The 25,026-nt window shown below is 52.7% G+C and overlaps 1 protein-coding gene across 1 annotated transcript in view; it reads right to left on the bottom strand.

The window, feature by feature from the left end:
• Nucleotides 1-6,490: 6,490 nt before the first annotated feature.
• Foxk2 (forkhead box K2) overlaps nt 6,491-25,026 on the bottom strand; it is a 56,252-nt gene continuing 37,716 nt past the window's right edge. The window contains exons 4-9 of the mRNA XM_021721229.3: nt 23,125-23,271; nt 17,424-17,617; nt 16,660-16,835; nt 15,407-15,703; nt 15,041-15,250; nt 6,491-7,630 (exon numbers count right to left, since the gene is read on the bottom strand). Of these exons, the coding sequence (XP_021576904.3) occupies nt 7,434-7,630; nt 15,041-15,250; nt 15,407-15,703; nt 16,660-16,835; nt 17,424-17,617; nt 23,125-23,271 (1,221 nt within the window). The 3' untranslated portion in view covers nt 6,491-7,433. The remainder of the gene's footprint in view (nt 7,631-15,040; nt 15,251-15,406; nt 15,704-16,659; nt 16,836-17,423; nt 17,618-23,124; nt 23,272-25,026) is intronic.

Below are 25,026 nucleotides of genomic sequence, written 5' to 3' on the forward strand. Positions count from 1 at the left end.
CTCCACCTCTACAGCATGGAGCAGTGCGCTGGGGAGTCCTGCATCCTCTTCTGGTTAGGGTTAGGGTTAGCGACGTCTCCGGGGAGGGGGGTGTCTCTGGGCCACCCTGCCCACCTGCGGTGTGTGCATGGCCCCTAACAGTTCATGGGCAGAGGCCAAGTGCTACAGGAGCATCACCAGTCCTACCTTGGAGAGCACAGGCGGGGACAGTAATGCCCATTCTTCTGCACCTCTATCCCCATGGGGCCTGCTGTGACCTCCCTTTCAGAGGCACCAAGGCTGCTGTCCAGGGCCATGCTGGTGCAGATTGTCGAGCCTGTTTTACTGGGCAAGGCAGGAGGAGTTGTGGTGGCCAGTTCCCCAGATGCAGTCTAGGGTGTTGAAGTTAAAGCAGATGTGCTTATGGGGTTTTCTCACTGGGTGGGAGCGGGGTGGGCTGCAGACCTGCGATTGGGGCACTGCAGAAGCTGGACAGGCTGTGCTGTGTGGTGGTAACACAGCAGGTGCTACTGGCATTGAGGACGTGGCTGGCTAGCCCTGAAGGCCCTGACCACTGAGGCTGTGGTTGCTGGGCTGGTCTCCCGTAGTCCCAGTTGCTCCCTCAGCATGAGATGGTGTCGGCTCAGCCTTGCAAGGGGCTCAGGTGTGTCCTGGCACTTGGTCTCTTTCACCGTCTCCCTGGATGGCAGGCAAGGCCTGGAAGGGTTCAGTACTACATGTGCTTGTCCTCTAGGAGTTAGTGTCCCTGCACCTCGGTCTGTTGAAGCTCCATGGATTTGCTCAGCAGAGGTCTGCACACTGTTGGGCCACCTCCAGCCTCCATCAAGCATCTCCTGTACTGGACCCCGACCAAGATACAGTCCTCAGGGATTCCAAAAGCCTGTGCTCCCTCTTCCTTCTTGCAGGTGTGGCTGTCCTCCAGCATCCCTGGCCCTCAGCCCTTCCCAGAAACCCAGGGCCCCCATGCTGTGGAAGGGTACCTGCAGAGCACAATGCTGTGTGTGGCAGCCTTGTGGACCCTGGCCTCTGCCTCCCACCCTCCCTCCACTTTGGCCATGGCGTGGGCTCTTGCAGCCTCTGGTGGCCACAGGTTGTCACTGGTGTTTCCTTTCTGTAGCCAAACCAAGCTCCGGTACAGGATGGTCCTCCCCATTCTGCAGCTCCCTTCAAGAGGCATTTGATTGCCACATCTTGGAGCTTGTACCCAAATCTCTTCAATGGATCGGAAAGAACCACAATTGAACGACCAAGATCCCCGTGGAGCAGAGAAGAGCAGATGGAGCAGAGGATGTTGCACTGCCGCCAAATCCCAGGCAGCACTGGGTGCTACTTCCTGATGTCTCAGACCGTGAGCGATGTGCGTGTTGGTAGAAACGGAGGCCACACAGACAGGCTCCCAGGCCAGTCTGGTTATGTCTTTGGAGCAAAGGGACTGGAATTGCTGGGCCTGAGGGCTTTGAGTTCAGTATGCATTTGCCGCCACCTCACCTGGAGCCCTGACCCATCCTCCAGATCCCTTTGCTGGGACCAGCAGCCGAGCGTTTTTCTGTGTGAAAGAACTGAGAGCCAGTGGCAGTGGGTGGGGCTGCCTGGGGAATACTGGCTGCTCCAGAAGCCTTGGTGGGACCAGACAGCTGTTGCTGTCAGGTGGCCTTTCATCTAGAATAGCAGCTCAAAACACTGGGAATGTGGGGATGGTCAGCTGTCAGGTGCCTTGGGGGCTGAGCTCGCCCCTGGGGTCAGTCCAGAGGTTGGCAGGGCCAGTCCACGCTGCACCCTTCTGACACCAGCTGCTTTGAGGTGGGAAGAAGCCACACCTCCTCTCCCGTTTCCTGTGTTCTGCTGGACAGGAGGGACCTGGAGTATGTGGCTGGCTCTGCCTCGATTGTAGGGGCTTCATCGGACTGGAAGTCCCCTGGACGACTCAGCTCCTACCCCAGCTGCCCCAGGAAAGGCAGGCTCCACTCTGGCTACAGAGACTGTGATGCACGCCACCTGCTGTTGGTGGTACCCTGGTGTAGGTCCACCACCTGCAAAGCCTGTGCCCTGCCTCTTGAAGCCACATGTGGTTTACACTGGTCCTGGTGCTCGGGGATGCTTGATCTTGAGCGTTTCTCGTACGTATTCGTCTACTGACGGCCACTGGTGCCTGTCTGTGACTCCAGCAGTGGCGTGGACACAGCAGATGGTTCCTTGGCCTGGGTGCCTTGTGAGCTGCTGAGGAATGTGCATGGCTGGGCAGTGGCCTATGGTATAAAGGGCAGGGCTGGCACAGAGGACGCTGGGGCAGCCTGTTGGGCCCAGGCTGGGTGGCGATGGCCTGTTTCCCATGTTCTGTGGGTGTGGGCACCACCTGGCTTTGGGGCTCTGGGCGCCTGCACATGGGTGTAGTTCATGCTGGGCACTGGAGTTCAGGTCTGTGCTTCTGTGCTGTGGGCACTGGTTCAAGGACGTCTGCTGCATGCAGCCTCCTCCAGATGCAGACGTGCGCTGCATCGAAGGGGCAGAGGTGTGCTTGGTACAGGTGCCTGGCAGTGCCAAGGGAGATGCCACCTGTGGACCGCAGAAGCTTGTGGGGTCACCAGTAGGTGCCTGACCTGCATCCCCCTGCTGAGCTGGGCTCTGGCAGAACCTGAGCCTCTGGGGCAGGTTAAGGGGAGGGTCGGCCAGACACTGGGAAGGATGTCCTAGTCACCTCTGCAGTGGGTGTGACCCCCTGAAGAGCCAGTGCTCTTGGGCTTCTATTTCCCAGTCTGCACAAAGGCTCAGATTCTCGCTGCCATTTCCGGCCCCCTGCTCAGAGTACACACCAATGTCACCATGAGAGGCTCCACTGAGCTGGCTGGCTCTTCCTATCAGAACTTGTGACCACAGAAGCCCTGGCTCAGCAGGCAGGAGGGAGAGTCCTGATGAGGTCAGCTTTGTGATTAGGCCAGCTCATTGGATGATAGGTGGATTGACGGTTGATTAGGTCAGATCACTGATTTGAACAGAATTTAGTTTTTATTTTAAAAGTTGAAGATCAAGAGCAAATTACTCTTCTAACTTCAGGGGCTGGGGGTACAGCTCAGTAGGTAGAGTGCTTGCCTCACATGCACAGGCCCTGGGTCCAATCCCCAGCAAGGCCAAAAAAAAAAAAAAGGGCTTTTCTATCTTCAAAGAAGGAATTATCTCAATCTTAAAATGCTTATTTTGAGCCAGGCACACTGGTGCACACCTATAAACCAGAAGCCTGAGACAGGGGGATCACAAAGTTGAGGTCAGCTTGGGCAACTTAGTGAGAAGGCCCTGATTCACAATAAAAAAATAAAAAGAGCCGGAGATGTAGTTCAGCAATTGAGCAGGGGTAGGAATCGACAGTGGGTGGAAGGCAGATGATGGTGGGTGAGGTGGGTGAGGTGGATGATGGTGGCCGAGGTGGGTGGGAGGTGGGTGAGGTGGATGATGGTGGCCGAGGTGGGTGTTGGTGGGTGAGGTGCATGGGAGGGGGGCGATGGTGGGTGGGAGGGGGGTGATGGTGGGTGTTGGTGGGTGATGGTGGGTGAGGCTGTGGGCAATGGCCTCCTGGGCCCTGGGATCACAGGCATGTGCTGCCACGCCCAGCTTCTAGGTCTCCCTTTACAGACGGCAGGTGGGCCCTGCCTGCTAGAAGTCTGCTGTAGGCCTATCCAGTGTCCAGAGGGGTGCTGACTTAAAGGTCCTCTTAGGAAGACACATGGTTGGGGCCCTCCCTTCTCCCTGTGACTTCAGCCCAACCTGGTGACAGCTACAGTCCATTTCACAGGTACCAGGGCCTGGTCAGAGCATCTCTGGGAATGGTCCAGCCTGGCAGGCACCTCTCACATCCGGCTGCTCTTCCCTTGCCCTCGGCTGGCTCTGCGCTGGGTGCCATCCCCTGTGTAGCCATTTCTAGTCCCCAGGTCCTGAGGTCTGTTGTGTGAGCACGAGAGTGACATGAGAGGTACCTTCATTACTGGACCTGTTGCTTTCCTCCATGACCCGGTGTCCCAGACACCTAGAGCATCCCCTCAGTTGCTTAAGGGGAAACAGAGACCATCCCAACATGCATGTTCAGAAAGAGCTGCCTGGTGGCTTCAAAACCCTGAGTGAGCCTTGGCCCCTCCAGACTTGGCCCCCAGCAGCCTCCTCCTGGGCCTCCCTAGCTGGCTCAGGGCCCCTACTGCTGTGAATGCCCCAGTGAGACCACCCGCACATTGTGTCCACGTGTCATGGTGCTGAGGGTCTTTGCGTGGGGCGCCACGGCCTCGTTCCTCCTGTGCTGAACAGCACCCCTGATACGATGATGACACTTGTCCTCCTCTGGTGGCGTGCGCCTGTGGCTCTGCAGTGAGTGGTACCGAGACATGCTGGGCCACGCTGGACACTGACCCTCGGACATTACAAGCATTGCCTCCTTGCCCTCTTCACCTCAAGACAGGACTCACCAAGCAGACGGGCTGGCAGGATTGAGGCTGCTCTCCTGTGCCATGACAGGTCATGCTGAGGTGCTGCCTGGCGCCAGACCCCAGAGGACTGAAGACACCCATGAGGTCTCCACCTGGGGTCTGGTCTCTGAAGGCACTGTGCAAGGACACACTGCAGCAAAGACCGGGAACCCTGGAGGACTGCTAGGCCTGCTCTGAAGGTCACATGCTCTGAAGAAATTAAGAGGAAAAACTAGGCTGTCCTATCTGCCCAGTCCCCTCCTGTGTCCTCGCTTCTCCTCAGGTCCAGTTGAGCCTGGGGCCTCTGCAGGGCTCCAGAGACAGCTCCCTGCTGGGGACTGTCCTTCAAGTGCCTTCGCCCCACCTGTGTCCTGCGTCCCAACATTCAGTCCTTGGGCAGCTTCCCTCGCCCTGGTCGACCTGGTCGCCCTGGTCTCGAGGAACCTTTGCCCCAGGGCCCGAGAAAGTTTTCTGGCTGCTTTCAAGGCGGAGCTTTTCATTTGTGCTTCAGCATCGAGGCCTGGGATCTTTGGTTTCATCCTCTCTGGGGTTCACTGAGTTTTGTGAATTTTGGTGTTTTAAAAACTGTTTTTACTTTGCATGGAGGGTACTGGGATTGAACCCAGAGGTGCTTAAACCACTGAGCAACATCCCCAGCCTTCTCAATTTTGAAATGGTCTCACTAAGTTTCTGAGGCTGACCTTGAACTTGTATCCTCCTGCCTCAGCCTCCTCAGCTACGGGGATGACAGGTACGGCCGCATCCTTCTCCTTTTGCTTGGGATCTATGGCACATGACAGACACCCAGGTCCCTGCAGCATGATCACTTGTATTTTTTTTTTCCTTCTTTGTTGTTGCTCGGGATTGAACCCAGGGCCTTGTGCATGTGAGGTCAGCACTCTACCAACTGAGCTTTTCCATCCAATTGTTGTTCTCAAGTTCTGTGGCTTCTGACCCACTTCTAGAGCACTGGCTTAATGGAGTGTGATCAGTTTGTCTATTGTGCTTTTTGGCCTTGCAACGTCTGGGTCGAGCTGCAGCTGTCCTGTTTTCCCTGTGGAACTGAGATTCTGGCTGCATCTGGTACCCTGGAGGCCCTGTGTGCAGCCTGGAGACGTGGCTTTTGGCAGGCAGCTCCACTCTATGGAGTCCTGCTGTAGTTCTTCCTGTGCCCACCTGCCCGGGCCCCTGGGGTGTTTTGCTGTGCTGGCTCCTGGCATCACTCTGACTGGCCTTCACCCTGGCCACCATCAGTCTTCCAGGCCAGAGGCTCAGGTCTTGACCTCTCTGTGTCTTCCCACTCCTGAGACTGGGTCCTGCTTGGGGCCAGAGTAGACAGAAGAGGGAGATGGGGAGCGTGGAGGAACTCAGCTCCTCGGGCCCTGTGCCCCACTTTCCCACTCCTGGTCCCACCCAGTAAAGGGCTGTGCAGGTCACAGTCTGCTGCCTGCCCAGGAGCCCTCCTGTGCCAGCGCTCCACCCCTCCACTGCTACTCATGGCTTTAATGTCTGGCCCAGTCTTCCTGTCTGCTGGGCTCCCCTGCCATCTCCACAGGCCCCGCAGCTGCAGCGGCACTGCCCCAAGGCCTACTCCCGCCTTGTGTACCGGGTCCCTGAACAGCACATCCCCAGAGGCCAGGCAACTGCTGGGAGGAAAGCATTCACGGGTCCTAGTGTCTTGAAAGTGGGGGCTGCCCCACAGTAAGCACAGGACCCCTGGGCAGGACGACGGACTGTCCTATTTGCCTGGTGGAACTGTACCAACCTGAACCTTGCACCTTCCAGGAACCCTGTTGCAGGGGAGCCCAGAGTGTGATGTGTGCCCAGGCTCCAGTGAAGGACAGCATGGGGCAAGTGGGCAGCACCAGCACCTTCAGGAAGGCTGACCTGCTCGATGGGCTGCAGACCAGTGCCGGCCTTCCCCAGGCTGAGGCTGCCTGCAGAAGCCACAGCAGCACAGGGCCACCCAGGGCCAGAGGCCTGCCAGCCCTGCCCTGCCAGCCGCACCTCTGGTGCTTCCACAAGAAGACGATGCGCCGTTCAACTAAAATTAATAAAAATATTTTATTGAATTTTAGGAACTTGGTACTTTTTAAAAATTTCAATCTTTGCACACAGATCACCACTCTACTTCCTAGGACAGAAGTCTGGACTTACTTAAGAGACTGTCCCTCTCCTCCGGGGCGCCCAGCACAGCAGGCCCGCGTGGACACTGCTGCCTTCACTGGCTGTGATCCGGGCCGGGCTCGCCTGCGCCGGGCTGGCTCAGGGCAGAGCTGCTGCAGGCTGCAGTCCCTGAGGGAGCTGGAGGTTGGCAGAGGCCAGAGACTTCTGCAGAGCGGGACGCTGCGGAGCTGCTGGGCAGCGGGGGGCAGTGGGCGGGAGGCCGAGGGCGGCCGTGCAGGGGCCCTTCCTCAGTCCTGGAGCAGAGGCGGCCCGTCCACCTTCACCACCCGACCGCGGCGACCCTGCGGCCGTCCCGGTGCGAGGTGGGCCTCGGGAGGGGACCGTCGGCCCGCGGGGCGCCGCTGGTTTGGTCTTCGTGTCGATGACGCCGAGTTGCCTGGACACGCCTTCTGCCATTTCATCCCACCAGGAAAATACAGGTTCTTTTCCTCTTTAAAAAAAATTAAATACCAAAATAACTACATTTAAATAAATAATGTTATGGTGATGACGCTGGACATTCCCGGCGGCGGCCTCCTGCTGGCCTCTGCGCCTGCCGGCCGGGCGCCGTCTTCACGGAGGCGGGACAGTGACGCAGGGACAGAGTCGACAGGAGGGACACACGGGGCGGCGCGGGCGCGTCCAGGTCACCGCTCGGCTCGGCGCGGGCGGCCACGGGAGCCGAGGCCGCCAAGTCCGCTGGTCCTCACGGGTGGCTCGCGGCCGCGGCCCGGAGTGTTAAGGCCGCCGGGTCCGGGTCGGCCCGGGCGCGGGCGGCGCCTCCTTTGGCACCGCGGAGTTGCGGGGCGAGGAGGCTCCGCGCTAGTTCTGGACGCCCTTTTCCCTCACGGCTGCTGGTGGCGCATCCACACTCAGGGCGATGACGAAGCTCTCGCCGTCTTCCGTCTTGATCCGCTTCAGCTCCGGCTGCTCGGCCTGGTCACCATTCTGGCGCTTTGTGGGCAGGGACGCCGAGGCCGACGCGTGGGTCGCCAGCATGTGCAGAGGGCTCGCCGAGGCTGAAAGGAGCAGCGCGTCAGAGCCCCGGCCTCGCCCAGGACCCAGCCAGGAGGCCCCGCCCAGGACCCAGGACCCAGCCAGGAGGCCCCGGCCCCACCCAGGAGGTCCCGGCCCCGCCCAGGACCCAGCCAGGAAGCCCAGGCCCCGCCCCCAGCCCCGCCCAGGACCCAGCCAGGAGCCCCCTCCCCAGACACTGCCCCCTATGCCAAGGACATCCAAGGACATCCAAAGCAGGAGAAACACTGCCTCCCACTGGCCTGTGCCTGCCCTGTAGGCCTCCGCTACAGCACCTGCAGGTTTTCTAAGGGGCCCCACCTGTGGGTCAGCACTGTTGTCGGGCTCAGGAACAGTGCTGTTGCTGGGACATTCCACCTAGTCACCAGGGGCAGGGCTGTGCTGTGCCCAGAGGAGCAGCACACGCACACAAGGCCCACCTTCCCATCTGAGTTGGACTAGAGGTCTAACTCACTGCCCCAGGGCAGAAAAGGCACCCAGGACAGTCCCCTAACAGCCTGCACAACAGAGTCCACTGGAGCAGTGACAGCTTCAGGGCAGATGCACACACCTGCTGTGGCACCTCTCGCCACAGGGTTCATCACATCAATTAACTGGTTCTCTAGTTTTGCACCCATCTGTTTGAAGACACCTTGTCCAACGCAGTGGCAAGCCTGGTGTTGACCTGGCCAATAGACTGTGGCTCACACCTGGCCAGAACTCATGCTCTGAGGAACACAATAGCCATCTGCACCTAGGATGATGTGACACCAGCTCAGCAAAACCATCAACCAAAGTACAAAAAGGTAAAGGCATGCTAGCCAGTGATCTACCACATGCAAACGTGCACTCATGGACCCCTAACAACACGACTCCAGCAGTTCTTTGAATACAGATTTTGGAGAGCAAATAAATGCCAGCGTGTAGGTCTATCTTCAAAGATGGGACCAGCACCATGTGCAATCCAGGCAGCCAGGAATAGGACGTCAAGGGGCAGGGCGGGGGTGGCCTGGCCACAGACCTGCCTCTCCCAAAACCTGGTAGAGGTGCCCCTACCTGGGCAGCATCCACAGACACCATGGCTGACTGCCATGCTGGTCATGCAGGGCTCTCCTCCTGGGGCGTGGGCACAAGAGCTGGTGGGTCTCATAATGCAGCTTGGGTGTAGCACCAGCCCCAACCCACCACAAGGGGCAGGGGTGTGGGCAGAGGGAACAGGACCACACCTTCCCCCTGGGGCTGAAATGTAGCATGTAACTCAAGGACAGGATGTTTCACTGTGCCACAATAACTCCAGGACAAGGCTGGAGCCACCTGCAAGATCCCTGGGGCTTGCAGCAGGTTGACAGCCTTCTCCCACCCCTTTCCCCCCAGGCAGAGGCCAAAGGGCCAGGGTCCCAACAGACCTCTCCAGAGAGCTAGAAGGCTCAGGTCTGCACAGGCCTGGGATCTGGGCCTGGGCTGCACTCTCCTCCAGCTCCAGGTGGACAGGCTGTGCGCCTGAACACAGGCCCTGGGCATGCAGGCCTACACGGTGGGCTCCAAACTGCCAGGAGCAGCACAGTGAGGTGGGTGGGTGGGTGGGAAGGGGGCAACCCTGATCAGGAAGAGCTGCTGGGCAGGACCTCCATGGGGTCCCCCTGCGAAGACTGCTGTCCCACAGGTGGAGGTGTTTGCAAGTGCTGTGGCCTGTGCCAAGCAGAAGAAAGCCAGGTCACATCCACTGAATTTTCAGTATGAATAACGGAAACACTGACTTTATGTAGGGCTGGTGTTGAAAATGAGTGCCTAACAATCTCTAAGTACTGAGGTGACAGAACGAAGCAGAGACCACAGGAGGACAAAATCAAAGTGGTCTCATGGGAGCTCAAACCCCAGAGCATGTGGAGGATCTCAGGTGCTCCTGAGTCACTGGCAGACGTCAAACAGCTGAATAAAAGGTTCTCAGGCTTCAAATGCCAGACTGTCATCAATGGCAAAAACGGGTAGACTCTATGCCTGACCCATGAAGAGGTAAAGTGACCGACTGACAGAAGCCCCTAAGCAGTAAGGCCTGGATCAGGTGGCCAACCCTGGGAGCCTGGCAGTGGCTTGATGCTGCTGCTCTGTTGTTTGGTCTCGGGTAGAACCAGGGCCACGTGTGCTAGCCAGTGATCCACCCTGGCCTGGCCCAGCCCTTTACCAAACATGCAGAACTGACACCGTCCACACACAGGAGGGAAGGGAGCGACTGAGGCAGCGATACCACACAGGCAGAGGACAGCCCAGTGCCCTTCAAGAACACAAGTGGGACACCTCCGCGGCCCCAGCAGGCAGGTCCACCAGGGCACACACAGTGGCCAAATGCAATCTACCCAAGAACATGAGGGTGGTTCACACAACTGCTATGTCCATCAGGAGAAAAGCATGTGGCAGGACTCAGCACTCTCTCAGGTGGAGACCCTCATGGACAGGAACAGGAGATGTCCTGGCACAGTGAGATCCACACAGAGAGAGACAGTGGCACAGTGGGGTCCACACAGAGAGAGACGGTGGCACAATGGGGTCCACACAGAGAGAGACGGTGGCACAGTAGGGTCCATACAGAGACAGGGCGGCCCGCATGTTCCCACCCCTGCTCCTGTGGGCTGCATTCCGGCCAGAGCCTGGGGGAGGTGGAGGAAGACCCTGGCAAGGAGCAGGGCAGCAACAGGGAGCTGAGGCAGGAGGTGGCTACAGCCCAGGAGGCCCAGGCCAGCCCAAGGGGGCCCAGGCTCAAAAAAAAAAAAAAAAAAAATCCAAACAAACGGGAGAGGAAGTAAACTGTCTCTTTTGGAAGATGATGCAATCTTATATTTTAGAAAATGTGAATGAACATAAACAAGCCAAAATACAAATACAAACCAAATACTATAGCTTGTAAATGAATTCAGTGAAGTCACAGGGTCCAAGATCACACACAAACGTCAGCTGTTTTTCTATACTACAGCAATGAACAACCGAAAAGGGAGATAAAAAAACACTTCCATAAGGAAAAATGGGAAAAACACAATACTTTGGTGAAATAACCAGAGACAGCCCATGGCTATGCTCAGAGACTCGTTAACACGGCCAGGTAATGACATTCTCAACAAGACTGCATTATCACAACCTTTTCAGAACCCCAAAGTTTCTTTTTTTTTTTTGGAGCTACATCCCCAGGCTCCCACCTTCTAATTATTTTGAAGCCAGGCACAATGGAGCATGCCTATAATCCCAGCAACTTGTGAGGCTGAGGCAGGAAGATCACAAGTTTGAGGCCAGTTTCAGCAACTCAGTGAGACACTGTCTCAAAATAAAAAAGGCTAAGCATGTAGCTCAGTGGTGGAACAAAAAGCATTCCCGCACTTTTTTTTAAATCTAAATTTTGAAATGAGGCCTAAGATTACTGAGGCTGTCCTTGAACTTGCAACCCTCCTGACTCAGCCTCCGGAGTGGCTGGGATAACAGACATGTAATGCACAAGTGTTGACAATAGAAGGGTACTGGGCCTATCATTGTGCGGCCTGACAGCATTAAAAAAAAAAAAATATATATATATATATATATATATATATAAATATATATATTTTTTAGTTTTAGTTGGGCACAATATCTTTATTTTATTTATTTATTTTTTAATGTGATGCTGAGAACTGAACCCAGTGCCCCATGCATGCTAGGCAAACACGCTACCACTAAGCCACATCCCCAGCCCCTGACAGCATTTTTGAAGTGAAATTATGATCCTAAAAGTCACAAGGAATTCCAAGGCACCCAGAATAGCCTATTTGGTCTTGGAAAAAAGAGGGCAAAGGTGGAGGATTCTCACTTCCCAATTTTAAAACTTGCTACAAAGCTACAGTAATTAAAACTGTGGTATCAGCATGAAGATGACATAAAGATCAAGGAAACAGGCAGAACAGAGCATGTGTCTGTGGCTGTTTCCAACATGAGGGAGGGACACAGGCACAGTGGGGCCCTGGCCAGCACACAGGGCAGCCCAGGCCCAAAGGAAGCAGAACACCCACTTCCAGGAGAAGACACGGAGGCACTGGTGACGGGGGAGTGTGGTGGGATTGACCTCAGGGGTGCTCTACCACCAAGTCACATCCCAGTTTGTGCTTTAAAATCTTCGTTTGGAGACAGGCTGCTGCTCCATTGCCCAGGCTGACCTGGAAAGTGAGCTCTTCCTGCCTCAGCCCCCAAGTCACTGGGAAAGGCACCCACCACAGACCTGGCCTGCCCCTCTCCTCCTCCCACCTGCTTCCGCACCTAGCGCTGTACCACCATGCCTGGCTAGGAGAAAGTCTTCATGTCCCCAAATCTGGCAGTGATTTCATAGATATGACACCAAGCACAAGAAACGAGAGAAAAAATAAGGTAAACCGGACTTCATCAGAATCAAAAGCTGTTAGGAGATATTAGGAAGTGAAAAGCCCACAGAAGGAGAGAAGACTACTTAATTTTGTATCTGACGAGGGTCTATGCAGCTCTCAGAACACATGAAGGGACCCACACACAGCTCAGCAGCAAAACGACAACCCAACTGAAGCATGGGCAGAGGTGCCAACAGAGCACCCATCAGACGCCTGGGAGAGTGCTCAACATGCCCAGCCACGAGAGAAGCAAAAGTCAGAGCCACTGTCTTGGGGCCACTTCACACCAATATGACGTTTAAAAGACAAAACAGGCTGGGCACAGCGGTCACTCCTGCAATCCCAGAGAAGCAGGAGGCCGAGGCAGGAGCACTGCAGTTCCAGGCCAGCCTGGGCGATCAAGACCCTGTCTCAAAATAAAAAGTGCTGGGAATGCAGCCCAGTGATAGTGCCCCTCAGTTCAATCTTCAGCACCCAAAATAACGACAACAATGACGACGACAACAACAACAAGGAGTTAACAGATGCTGCTTTCTTTTCCCAGGAGCGAATTTCAAGGGCAAGAGAGGGACAACTAGGTGTTCCCTGTGCCTTGGCCTTCAACCAGACATTCAGCCGCTGTGTGACATCTGTCACTGCTCCAGCCCCTCTCCTGGCCTGTCTGCCCCAGAGGCCCCCACCTCTGGGGCAAGTGTGTTAGAACAGAGTGCCCACACTGTGTGAACCCGAGCCAGGCTCCCAGAGAGTGCTGCCTCTCCTCCACTCCCGTCCAGGGTTCCCCTGATGGAGCACCTCATGCTGTCCTGGCGTGTGCAGCAGCAGCTGACTGTGGGCTTGCAAGTGCAAAGAACTCAGCATTTTCTACCCCCTCCTCTCCAGGATGGACCAGGGCTCTCAGTGTTGACAGCAGGAAGGCACGGGGCTACCCGCTGCCTGCAGAGATTAGGAGCAGCCTGGTCATGCCCCTTACAGTGCTGCTGGCCATGGAGGAAGTGGAAGTGCTTTGCTCAGGGCAGACATTCAAGAGCTCTTCCACAAGGCTCTGTAAGAGGGCTCTATGCCCTGCTTCACAGATGAGCAGCGGAGGTCAGAGTGGAAGAGAGAAGAGATGTGGACACTGTGTAATTCAGGCAAAGAAAAGTCTGATGTCAAAAGGTAATTATGAGCCAGGTGCACGGGCACAGACCTGTAACCCCAGCGACTGTGGGAGCGGAAGCAGGAGGATCTCAAGTTCAAGGCTAGCCTGCGGAACTTAGCAAGACCCTGGCTAAGAAAAAAAGAGATGGGTGTGTGGCTCAGTATACAGCTCTTGCCTAGCATGTGTCAGCACTGCAAAAAACCAAACGTGATCAAACTGCACAGCTCATTTGTGAACAGATGTTTTCAGGTTCCGAATGACACCACAGATATTCAGAAGTTTTGGTTCCACAAAGTAAAACTATGCTAAGAACAAAAAATGAAACAACATACTTTCCTTAAAAAATAGTTTTTGCCTAAAAAAATGATTTTTGGTTTTGATTAGCTCTGCAGTACTGTTGTCAATCCTTCTATTCCCACTCCATTTTTAGGGTTTAGGTCTACATTTTGTTGCTGAGAGAGAAAAGACAGGCAGAGGCTCTGAGCAGCACAAACTCACAGACAGGAGGGGAAGGAGCAGGACCAGAGGCGGCACACCACAGCCACACCCAGGGTGCTACAGTGGGTGCCGATGAGGATGCAGGACTTCACCTTTAAAACATCAGTATTTAATAGTGGAAAATTAAATTCCTTGCTTAAATTTAAAATGAGAAACATTAGTTACCAACTTAAACGAACTGAGAGACACAGGTGTCAATTGCAGACACAGAAGGCTTTTGGAGCTGTTCCCTGCCACAGGGTGGACCTGGCACCTGGGAAATGCATGTTCCTGGGCACAGTTGTTCTGCCTGGTCAAGCCCTGGGCTGCACAGAGCCCACAGCTGGGAAGGACAACAAAACCCAGGATAGACTGACGCCCCCTTCACTTCATTCCACTTCTGGCTGCCTGCAGAGAGGGCCACCAGGTCTGCTACATCAAGCCACAGTGACCTCAGCTATTCAGAAGGAAGCATGTGGCCAGAGCAGGAGATGCGGGCCAAGGGAGCAGGCAGTGCCCACTGATCTGAGAATGCACAGGCTGTCGATTTCCCCAGAAAAGGCATTATCCACATGTTCTGCAGGCTTGGGAGGGACAGACGGCATTCTGAATCACAGAGAGGCAAGTGCAGGTGCCCTGTTTCTGACCCAGGACTACTGCTTCAGGTGTGGGGTGCTGGCATGTGCTACCACGGCACCATGGTGCCACGTGTGCCCATGCAAGAGAGCAAGTGCTCCCCACTGCTGAAATGCCTTTGGTTTGGTGTGTGGAGTTAGTGATGAAATCCAGGGTCACAGGCATGCTAAGCAAGCACTGTGCCTGCCACTCAGCCACACCCCAAGGACCCTACTTCTGAGTGGCCTCACCATCAAGCCAGGGCTCCTTCCATAACAGCTCCACAGGGCAGGATAGGGCTGGCAGCTTGGTGTTCCTGAGGGTTCTGAGGCCTCTACACCTGTCAGAACACGCTGGAGTGCACCCCATGTGTGGGCCTCCAAAGGGCTTTCAGAGCAAAGAGGTCACAAAGCAGCATTCTCTACTTCCACCATTTTCAAGCAACGCAGTGCATAAGTCGCCACTCAGCAGATGAACCACAGCAAGGCACAAGGATATTCAAGACACTAGTTCCACTACCCAAGTTTCAGGTCACTCCTAGGCAGCACCTAGGAGCTCTTCTGTCTGGAGGGCTGAGCAGCTCTTTTCTCGTCTCAGATGGGCTTTGCAAAGGAGTCCCACAGTAGCCCGGCCCTCACTAGCTCCTGCTTCTCTGTGTGGCTGCGTTTCCAACAGCACAGAAATGCAGCTGCATCCGCAGACAAAACCAGTGCCAAATCAGCACCACGATACAGACTGCCTCCTTCCAGAAGGGCCTGGGCTCCCAGCCTCAGAGCCCAGCAAAGGACACAGCAAATGGCACTTCTTACCATTGTTCACCTGGCCATGCACGGCAGCCGGCATGGGCACCACATGGGTTCCGTTCTGCGTTACAGTTTTTATCGGAAGCTGATGCTGACCAAGAGGGGCTTGCTGCACTATGGTGACTGTCTGGACTGGGGTGGCCTGTGGTGTTTGGATGATCCGGCTGGCAGCACCCAGCGTGGTGTGGCTAATTGCAGGAACGGGCTCCACTTTCACTAAAATAAAAGAAAAAGCAGAAATAACATCCACTAATATTATTGAACTGCTGATAAAAAATCTTACCAGTTTAAATCAAAAAATCAGAAACCTCTTTCAAACCAGGCTGCGCATTGAGCTCCCGTGGACATCGCAGCTGCCTCTCTGGTGCTCACCTTTGACTTCCCTGTGGTCTCCATTCTCCTGTGGTTCTGCCTTAGGAGGGGCCAGCAAGGCCGCCTGAGTGACCACGGCTGGGCCAGCAGCTGTGTATGTGTTTGCTGGGGCTAGCCCAGCCACGCTGGTGACCGACACTGCTGGTATCTGGTGGACTACATGGACTGTCTGCACGACAGGCGGCTGAGAGGTGGAGGTGGTCACCGGAGTTGCAACAGTGTAGGTGACAGGCTTGACTGCAGGGGGCAGCTGCCGCTGGACGGTGATCAAGACAGGCTGGCCGGACAGGGGCGAGCCTGTGGACAGCAGGCAGAGGCAGGGCTGAGGCTAGCAGGTTCTGCTCCGCACACCTTCCCACACTCAGCACTCACACACAGCACAGACTTTACCCTTCAGCACCGGATGTGACCCCGCTCTGCCTTGTAAGAAAGGTGTGGTGTCTTAAGAGGGATATTTAATTCCCACATCCAGTTGCTAAAAATGCAACTGACTCTATTACAACTCCTGATAACAGCTTTCCCCAGGTCTTTCCCCTGAGAACACTGATAAACAGTGAGGGCCAGGCCACAGGTGCCACACTTGCCTAGGTCTACCAGCTCACCTGGCAGGAAGCAGGACACTCTGCAGCTGACTTGGGCTGTCACAGAGCCTCTGCCCCAACCATCTGCCCTTTTTGGTTGTGGGGCTTAGACTAAAGAAACACACAGATGATGGATGCTATAGATGGGTGGGAAGGGAAGAGTGTTCTCCAGGCGAGTGTGGCCGGAACCCCAACTGGGGGAAACGCATGTCTCCCTACCACTGCAGTTTTGATTGGACATTTTCACACTGTTTATATGTTGTTTTTTTTTTTTTTAAATTCACCAGGGCACACATGACATTGTAAATAAACTGTACAGTGCTCACCTACTAAGTGGGCACGTTTCTGCTTCCAATCAGCCTCTAGTATGTTCAACCTACATGGTGCTTTTGGTGGGGGTGAAATCATTTTATGGAGTTCTGAATGACAAAGCAACTCTCTGAGAAACAGGTAAATTCTAAATTAGTTCATGAACCTACATATAGTACCATTTAAATAACCTCCGCTGGCTTTCTTAAACACTCCCACTGTTATTAGAATTTTCAAAGCCTACAACCTAACACTCAGGTACCTAGCAGTAAGCACAAGGCAGAGTGGCCTCTATGGTGAGTTTGGCAGCATCCTCTCTGCTGGCCTGGGCATCTGACTACCCTTCCCCCCAAGTGCACTCACCTGGTGCGCTCTGGGCAAACCGGGCCTCCTGGATGACGGCGAGTTTGGGCTGTGAGGTGCTGGGCTCAGGCTCCAGGGGGGCTGGCGAACCTTCACGTGACAGGCTCTCAGGGGTCTGGGCACCACTGGAGTGAGCAGATAGCACTCCCGCATGGTTGGGAGAGGCTGGGGCACTCCTGAGTCACCAAAACAAGATAACATCCTTTACAGTGATCCCTCATGGAGAGGGACTGTTGTCTTAATGAGTTCACTTTGCAAAACAGTGTCCTCTGTCTTCTGCCCACTAACTGCAGTTCCATGAGTCTGACCTGGTGAGCTGAGCTGTGTGCTCAGGGAGGCTCGGGCATCTGGGGCACCATCACCCTGGGCAGTCAGACAGTGGGCAAGCTGGGGGCTTTAAGACTTACACTTCATGTGTGTTTTTCTTGGGGGGGGGGCTTAAAAACAAGATTATTAATGAAGCTAAAAATGGGTGGTTTAAAAATCAGGCAAATAAACAATCTTGAGTTTAAGCAGCTAAAGGGTAGTTTTAGAGAACTGTCCACATGCCAAAGGAAAGCAAGGCCTCGCAATCCCGCTGCCTCATTGCTGAGGTACAGGAGCCTGAGGAACCGCAGGGCAGAGCATCCAACACTTTTCCAAATCCCCATCCCAGCATTTAATCAAAATGCACCTGGCAGTCCCTTCGTGTTCAGAAGAGGACGTTCCCAGTCCACTGAAGGAGTTTAGGACCACAGGTGAGGTCTGAGGTCCCTTTTCCTTACCTAGACGAGAGCGGTCCCAGAGGGGTTCTAAAGCAAGGCACGCCCCTAGGCCGTCTTTTCCTAAAAGCCTGCTCTATCAGTTTGCTCTCAGAGGCTGGGTCTATCCTCCAGAAGGAGCCTTTGCCTGGTTCTTCCTGGGAACGCGGGACTTTGATGAAATAACGGTTCAGAGAGAGATTGTGGCGAATTGAATTCTATGAAACATAAAAAAATACGTAGAATTCATATAATTCTTTGCTGAGAAACAAAAATGTGCCCTAGTTTTTGGGCCTGCAAAGCAGAAACCTGGGGGAACAGCTCCTGCAGAGCAAGAGTCCTGTGCTGGGGGAGCAGCCCTCCCTGTAAGCACGGCTCAGCGCAGACTGGGCCCTGGGTTCGACCTCTCAGACGGAGTGGGGGGCACAGCTCATGAAGCTCCTGAGCTGCATGCAGGCAGGCAGGCAGGCAGGCACTGGGTCAGGGTGAGGCCTGCAGCACAGAGAGAAGCCATTCCCCACCTCCAACTCCCAGGGTAGGAAACCGAGGCCCACTGCTGCCACCACCTAGCCTCTCCCAGGCAGAGCCAAGACCTCACTGCTAGTTTTCCCTGTTCAGAGACACAGACCTGAGTCACCCCTTCACAATACCATGTTGCCAGAGTTAGCTTATAGAATCTGCCATGCCATCTGAAGTGCACTGATCTGGTACAGAGTATTCAACAAACTGGCAAAAGCTTGGCACCATCACTGCGGCCACTTTTCTAGTAACAGACACTTGCGTTGTTTGTAAAGTGCGTCCACAAGCACAGTCATGACACAGACGCACAGGAAGAAACCCCCCTCAACGAGTCCATCCTTCTACTTCAGAAGGTCCCAGCTCTAGGCCTACCACAGGAACTCCAAGGGAAGCTCCCCCACTGTGGCCTGACCCAGGAACACCAGAAGCCAAAGGGGACCAAAGTCAAAGATCAATAAACATTCCATGCATTTACACTTTTAAACTTCTACAAATTTTCAAAGTGGTAATAACTCAAAATAAAATTTGGGGCTATTCAAAGATCATTCCTAAATCCCCCCCAATCAATCTTACAGTTAGAACTGCTACCCATGGCCTGAAATTCTGATTTGTCAAAGGCAGCTAGGAAAGCAAACACATATCAAATATTACTGCACAAACAATCTCAGGGACCATTCAAAATTCTAACTGGTCACAGGATGGAATTAAGGCCTCTGGCCCCTGTGGATCTGAGTTTTCTCATGGGCAGCACAAAGGGGCAAGGTTGGCTGTGTTTGGTGTGATTGTGTATAAATACGCATATTTGTTGAGAATTAGTACATTTATTTGGGGGACAGGGTAGTAGGGACTGAACCTAGGGGCACTCAACCACTGAGCAACATCCCCAGCCCTTTTTATTTTTTGAGACAGGGACTTGCTGAGTTGCTGAGGCTGGCTTTGAACTCACGATCCTCCTGCCTCACACTCTGGAACTGCTGGGATCACAGGCGTGGGCCATGGTGCCCCGCTAACTTAGTACATTTTAACAACCAAAGAAAACTTGCAATGGTGTTTGTCACCAGGTGTAGCTGATAACCAATCTTCCTCTCAACTCCTCTGAAAGTCAAACATCTGTTCTCAACATCCAAAGACAGAGAAACCAACATCTGCCCACCATGTCAGCCCTCTTACACCAGCAGGAGACAGACATTCCAAGACTGTGGTCCAAGAGAAGCAACACCAGCAAAAGCCACAGCTAGCCCAGGCTCAGGCACCCCAGTACAAAAATCCAGAACCCAAAACGCTCCAGAACGTGAGACTGTTGAGCATCAACATGACACCCCACGTGCAAGACCCCACTCTGGGCCAGGGGCTGCACCGTGGCCAAACAGGAGCTCCCCAAGTACTACACAGCTTCCCTTTGGGGCTGTGCGCAGGTGTGTAGGGATAGGATGAACTGTGATCTCCTTCCCCCAGGAGATCTTGTGGTGTGTATTCACATGTCCCCAAACTGAAAAAGCCTAAAATATGAAACTCCCTGGCCCCAAGCATTCTGGATGAGACCTGTGCAAAGGAGAAGCCTTACAAGTGCCTTGCAGGTTCACAGCTCCCTCACCCACCAGCACCCACCACCCAGGCAGTGACCCGGGAGGAACACAGAAGCACAACGGGAATGTGGCTTCAGGGTCAGGTTCTTTACGCAGGGGAGCAGGGACAGGACATGGCAGAGGCAAGGCAGCTCTGCTACCACCAACAGCACTTGTGGGGGCACAGCAAGCTCCTGGGGTCAGGAGCTGTGACTTCTCTTCTGACCACTTTAACAGAACCAAACCAACACCACCATAAGAGGTCCTAGCCTCCTCTCTAATGCCCCCTTAGTGACAATCCATAGGCAAAAGATGCCAGTTTATAAAGGGTCACCCGTGATTTCCCAGCCATGGAAGCTCTGGAAAATAGGAGGAAGTAAACAGGAGGACATGATAGACACTGAAGGTAGACACAAACAGAAAAGTGCCCACTCCCAAGGTAACTCAAGGCCTGTGCCACTTGGTTCAACCCAGGATGAGAGTTCTTCCTTTCCACTGCTGTGTGTTCAAGCCCAAATGCTGAACTCTAATGATCTAGAAATCAGTTTTCTGAGAAAAAGTGGCTTGTTATTTTTAAATGCTGAATATGAAGAGAAGACCTGTAACACTGAAAAAGTTCTTGTCCAATGCCGTTCCTGATGGGGCTGCTAGCAAAGACCCACTCCCAAACTCCAGCTCCCAGTCCTCAGCGGGTGGTCCACACTGTGCTACCCTCCCTGGGTATGTCCAGCCTTCCTGACCAGAGCAGCTTGGTCTGCCAGTTCAAGTCCCATGCAGCACGGGGCACCCTGTGAAGGCGTATACAGTGTTCAGAAACCTGCTGTGGTGTGGGAATGTTTCCAGATCAGGGATGAGGTGAGCACACAGCACACCCCCTACCCCATTAGTTCTGATCTCTTCAGAAGGTGAGAGTCCAGTCTCTTCAAACCTTTTTATTTTTTGGTTCAGGGATTGAACTCCGGGGGCACTTGACCACCGAGCCACATCCCCAGCCCTATTTTGTAGTTTATTTAGAGACAGGGTCTCACTGAGTTGCTTAGGGCCTCACTAAATTGCTGAAGCTGGCTTTGAACTCCTGATCCTCCTATTTCAGCCTCCCAAGCCGTTGGGATTACAGGTGTGCGCCACTGACCCAGCTTCTCTTCAAACTTTTTATAATGATAAAATTGTAAGATGTCATTTTCACAGAAAGACCATAATAAATATACCACCTTTCCAGATGGAGCTACTTAGACCATCTTACTTTATCCAGGAATTTCCTCTGCAGATTAACCAAGGCAGATCCATAAAATCCTAAAACTAAGTCTAAGAGGCAGTCATGGACCCCCACTGAGGGCTTGAGATGGACATGGGGAGCATCCAAACACATCCTCTTAGGGACAGGTGCCAGGCATAGCTACCTGGACTAGAGCTCAGAGAAGCACCCCACGGTGGCCTGTTCCCACCACAGAAAGCAGGATACAAGGTGGAAATGTGCATTTTTAAAATGGACTTTAATGCTAACAGTTTTTATTTTTTTTCTCAAAAGGGCACAGTATCACACAACTGTAACCCTGGCCATTCAGCAGACTGGAGCAGGAGAATGGCAAGTCAGAAGCCAGCCTGGGAAACTAGTGAAAATCCTTCTCAGAAAGACAAGGAAAACTAAGCTGGAAAAACAGAAAGGCTTTCTGATTTAAGCCAGGAGGGAAGAAGTGAGAACAAGGTCTGACACATACGAGACAGGGAGTTCGACTGTCTGCCATCTCAGGACAAACAGCACACAAGGTCAGACTCCAAAACTCAGGGGTCTACAGCAGGCAGTCCCTCTCCCAGTCATCAGCCTGAGACAGGAGGCAGGACACGGCCTGCACAGCCTCACTCAGGTGAGAGACATAGCCACCCTCTCAGACTGTGGTGTAGGCAGAAAAACAAACAAACAAAATCTCCATAAAAACCTATGCTAACAGCAGTTCAGCAGAGGGGTCATGCTGAGATGCCTGTGGTCCAGGCTGCTGTCCCCAAGAGACTGCTCCCCAAAAGGCCCCTCCTGACTCGAATATGGTGCCATCCTTCCCCCACTGGCAAGAAAAACTTACAATGCTCAGGAGTTCGCAAATCCATGCATGTTAGGAAAACACACAGAAACAGAACCAGACACACGAAAGTCTCCTCAAGCTTTTCAGAAATACTCGTTTCCACAAAGCCCCAAGAACCAGTATTTCAAACCATCAGCATTTTACATGTAAAATTTGCATGTAACCCTGGGCAGGTAGAGTGTTCGCCTCCTCAGTACCACATATAAATAAATAAATAAAATAATGGTATTGTGTCCAACTATTAAAAAAAAAAAAAAAAAAAAACCTGGGGGCTGGCGTTATGGATCAGCCATAGAACGCTGGGTTCCATCCTCAGCACCACATAAAAATAAACAAAATAAAGGTATTATGTTCAACTACTTCTAAAAAAAAAAATGTTAAAAAAAATAAATCTGCATGTAGCCCTAAGGGCACTTCACATGCCCAGCACTGTGAGTGAGCTGCATTCCATGGGGAGTTTCCCTCCTTGACAAAGCCATGGTCACCAGAACATGCATCTAAATTATTTTGTTCTTTTTATTATGTTTTGTTTTAAATACAAATTTCCTCATGGATTAAAATATGACAAACATGGCTGGAATTTATTATTCAATGTTAAGAGACCCACATGGAGCTATTCTCCAAATCCAATGTTTCCTGTCCATTGAGAAACCCTGTCTTGCATGAAAAGGGAGACTCACTAGGTACCACCCATGACCAAAGACCCTGAGCCCTCTGAAGAAGGAAACATCCAGGATATGGTTTGTAGATTATTATCTTTTAAATTATGACATGTTTACATATCTCCATCCTTCAACTGACAGCAGGAACCCTCTCCCCTACCCACTCACTACACTGGGATTAGGGTTCAACAGCACTTTTGTTAAGAGACATTCACTCAGCAAGCCAAAGCCTCAAAGGAATTCTGTAGCCATTCCTGGTTATTTGATGATTTTAAAAATCACAAGCATACATTTCTTCTCTTTTTTATTTTTATTTTTTTTTCAGCATAGGGGATTGAAACCAGGAGTGCTCGACCACTGAGACACAACTCCATTCCTTTCTAATTTTTGAAACAAGGTTATCACTAAGTTGCTGAGGCTGAACTTGAACTTGCAACTGTCCTGCTTCAGCCTCCCAAGTCACTGGCATCACAGATGTGGCTGCTGTGCTCAGCTACTTTCATCTGTTCTATGTACCAGCCGACTCGAGATATTTTTAGAAGAAAAGATTCTCAGGTTAAACAGTTTGTGCACTTTACAGTTGCTGTATTTCAGCACAAGGAGGGAGGAAAGCAGAAGACTGCCAAAGCAAAGGATGGGCAAGATTTCCAAGCCCTGTTTCAGATATCCAAGGTGAAACGCATAGACCTGAAGGAAACAGGCCTCAGGCCTCCCATCGAGACACAGGAGTTTCCAAGCCAGTAATAGCCGAAGGCCTGACTTCCCAGGACCGCTGTTGCTTCAGCCCTGCACTCTAGACCTGCACCTGCACCAGCCTGGGCACCAGCTAACTCCCACCCCCCATCAACCAGCACCTGCAGACGTGGCACAGACACCTCACTGACAGGCTGAAGTGGTTTACCTGCCAGCCCTTGTCCGCAGTCCTGTAGTATGGATAATTTTTAGTGATGTGTGTATAAATTCCATTTAGGGTGAGTTGTTTATCAGGAGCCATTGTAATCGCTTGTACAATTAATTGTGCATAGGAGTAAGGTGGCTTTGAATCATCCTGTATTAAAAAAAAAACAAAAACAGAGTATTAAAATAAGCATAACTTTTTTTAAACTAAAATTCAGGATTCTCTTTTGTAAGTGTTCCTTTGATAATTTTCAGTTTTTGATATTAAAAAGTAATAAAATTTGAAAAACATGTAGGAAAGAAATACAAAAGTATAGAGTGGTATGAAAAGATTAAAATCTCTCTCTCACAGACACACATTCCCTCTTTCCAAATGGCAAAAACAAAGAAAAACCAGTAAAACAGGGCAAAGCTGCTCAAGCTCAGTGAAATGTGACCTGAACCTTTGACCTGTGGCAAAGAGCAAGCCAGTGGGAGTGGGAGGAGCAAATCTAAGGGGAGCCCCAGGTGCCCATCCCAACAGGAAGTGCCAAGCTCTCAGGGGAGAACTGCCCAACACATGTCAGCCAGTTGCATAGGACGTGAGTATGAAGACTCAGAGGCAGGTTTCCAACTCCAGGTCTGAGGCAGCTCAGGCAGATATTGCATCCATGGTCCTGGGTCTCTCAGGGCCCTGGTGGCCCGTATCACTGTGACAACTCAAAATTCCACTTGCGGCCAGGTGCGGTGGCACACACCTGCAATCCCAGCAGCTCAGGGAGGCTGAAACAGGAGGATCACAAATTCAAAGCAAGCCTCAGCAAAAAGTGAGGCACTAAAACAACTCAGTGAGACCCTGTCTCTAAATAAAATACAACACAGGGCTGAGGATGTGGCTTAGTGGTTGTGTGCCCAAGTTCAAAGCCCAGTACACACCAGCTCAGTGAACAGCAAAGCAGGCAAATAAAAAACCAGTTTGTAGGAGCTGGGGTTGTGGCTCAGTGGTAGAGCTCTTGCCTTGCATGCATGAGGCACTGGGGTCGATTCTCAGCACCACATAAAAATAAATAAATAAAATAAAGATATTGTGTCCATCTATAACTAAATCTATATATATATATGGGCTGGGATTGTGGCTCAGCAGTAGAGTGCTCGCCTAGCATGGGTAGGACCCAGGTTCGATCCTTAGCACCACATAAAAATAAAGGCATTGTGTTGTATCCATCTACACCAAAAAATAAATATTTTTTAAAATATATAACAGTTTGCAAAAGAATACATTCAAGATGACAGTACTCACACTAAGTTTATAGCTGACACTGTTTCAGGATAAACCTAAGCCAGGACTTGGTGTCTCAGAAGGGGCAGGCTGCATTCTGGAGCTGGTAGTGGGCACCAGGGTTCTTGTTGCCCTTCTCCAAACAGAAAAGCCATCTGAAACCCCAGCATCCAAAAGCCCCCATGTCTTACTTGTGCTGGCTAACATCGCCTGAGCCTCCCACGGGAGCACACTGGAGAGGGCCAGGTGCAGTGAGCACCCTCAGCTGAGAAGTGGCTCAGTTGGAGTCCTCGCAGCACTGGGTCACTGCTTATGCTGCTGTGTTTCCTTGACAGCTTCTTAGACACATTTGTCAACATTTTTATTGAAAATGCTGTTCACAACACACACGTTGGCTAAACAGATTTTGTAGGGTGAGCACTAGTTTAGCCACGTGAGGTGGAAAAGCCTGGACTCAGCTGGCTTCCTTGGCACCCCACTTCTGCTGTGGCTGGCGGAGTTCCGAACCAGAGAAGGCTGTCGTGTGCACTTTGTACACAGCTGTGGTTCACTCATGCCCAGGGCTGTGCCACGTCCCTCCACACAAACACAGCACATGGTACGGATCCATACGTGAAGCATCACCATGCAGTCTGTACTGTATTCTTC

This window comes from Ictidomys tridecemlineatus, chromosome 3, assembly GCF_052094955.1.
Source record: "Ictidomys tridecemlineatus isolate mIctTri1 chromosome 3, mIctTri1.hap1, whole genome shotgun sequence".
Lineage (NCBI taxonomy): Eukaryota > Metazoa > Chordata > Mammalia > Rodentia > Sciuridae > Ictidomys > Ictidomys tridecemlineatus.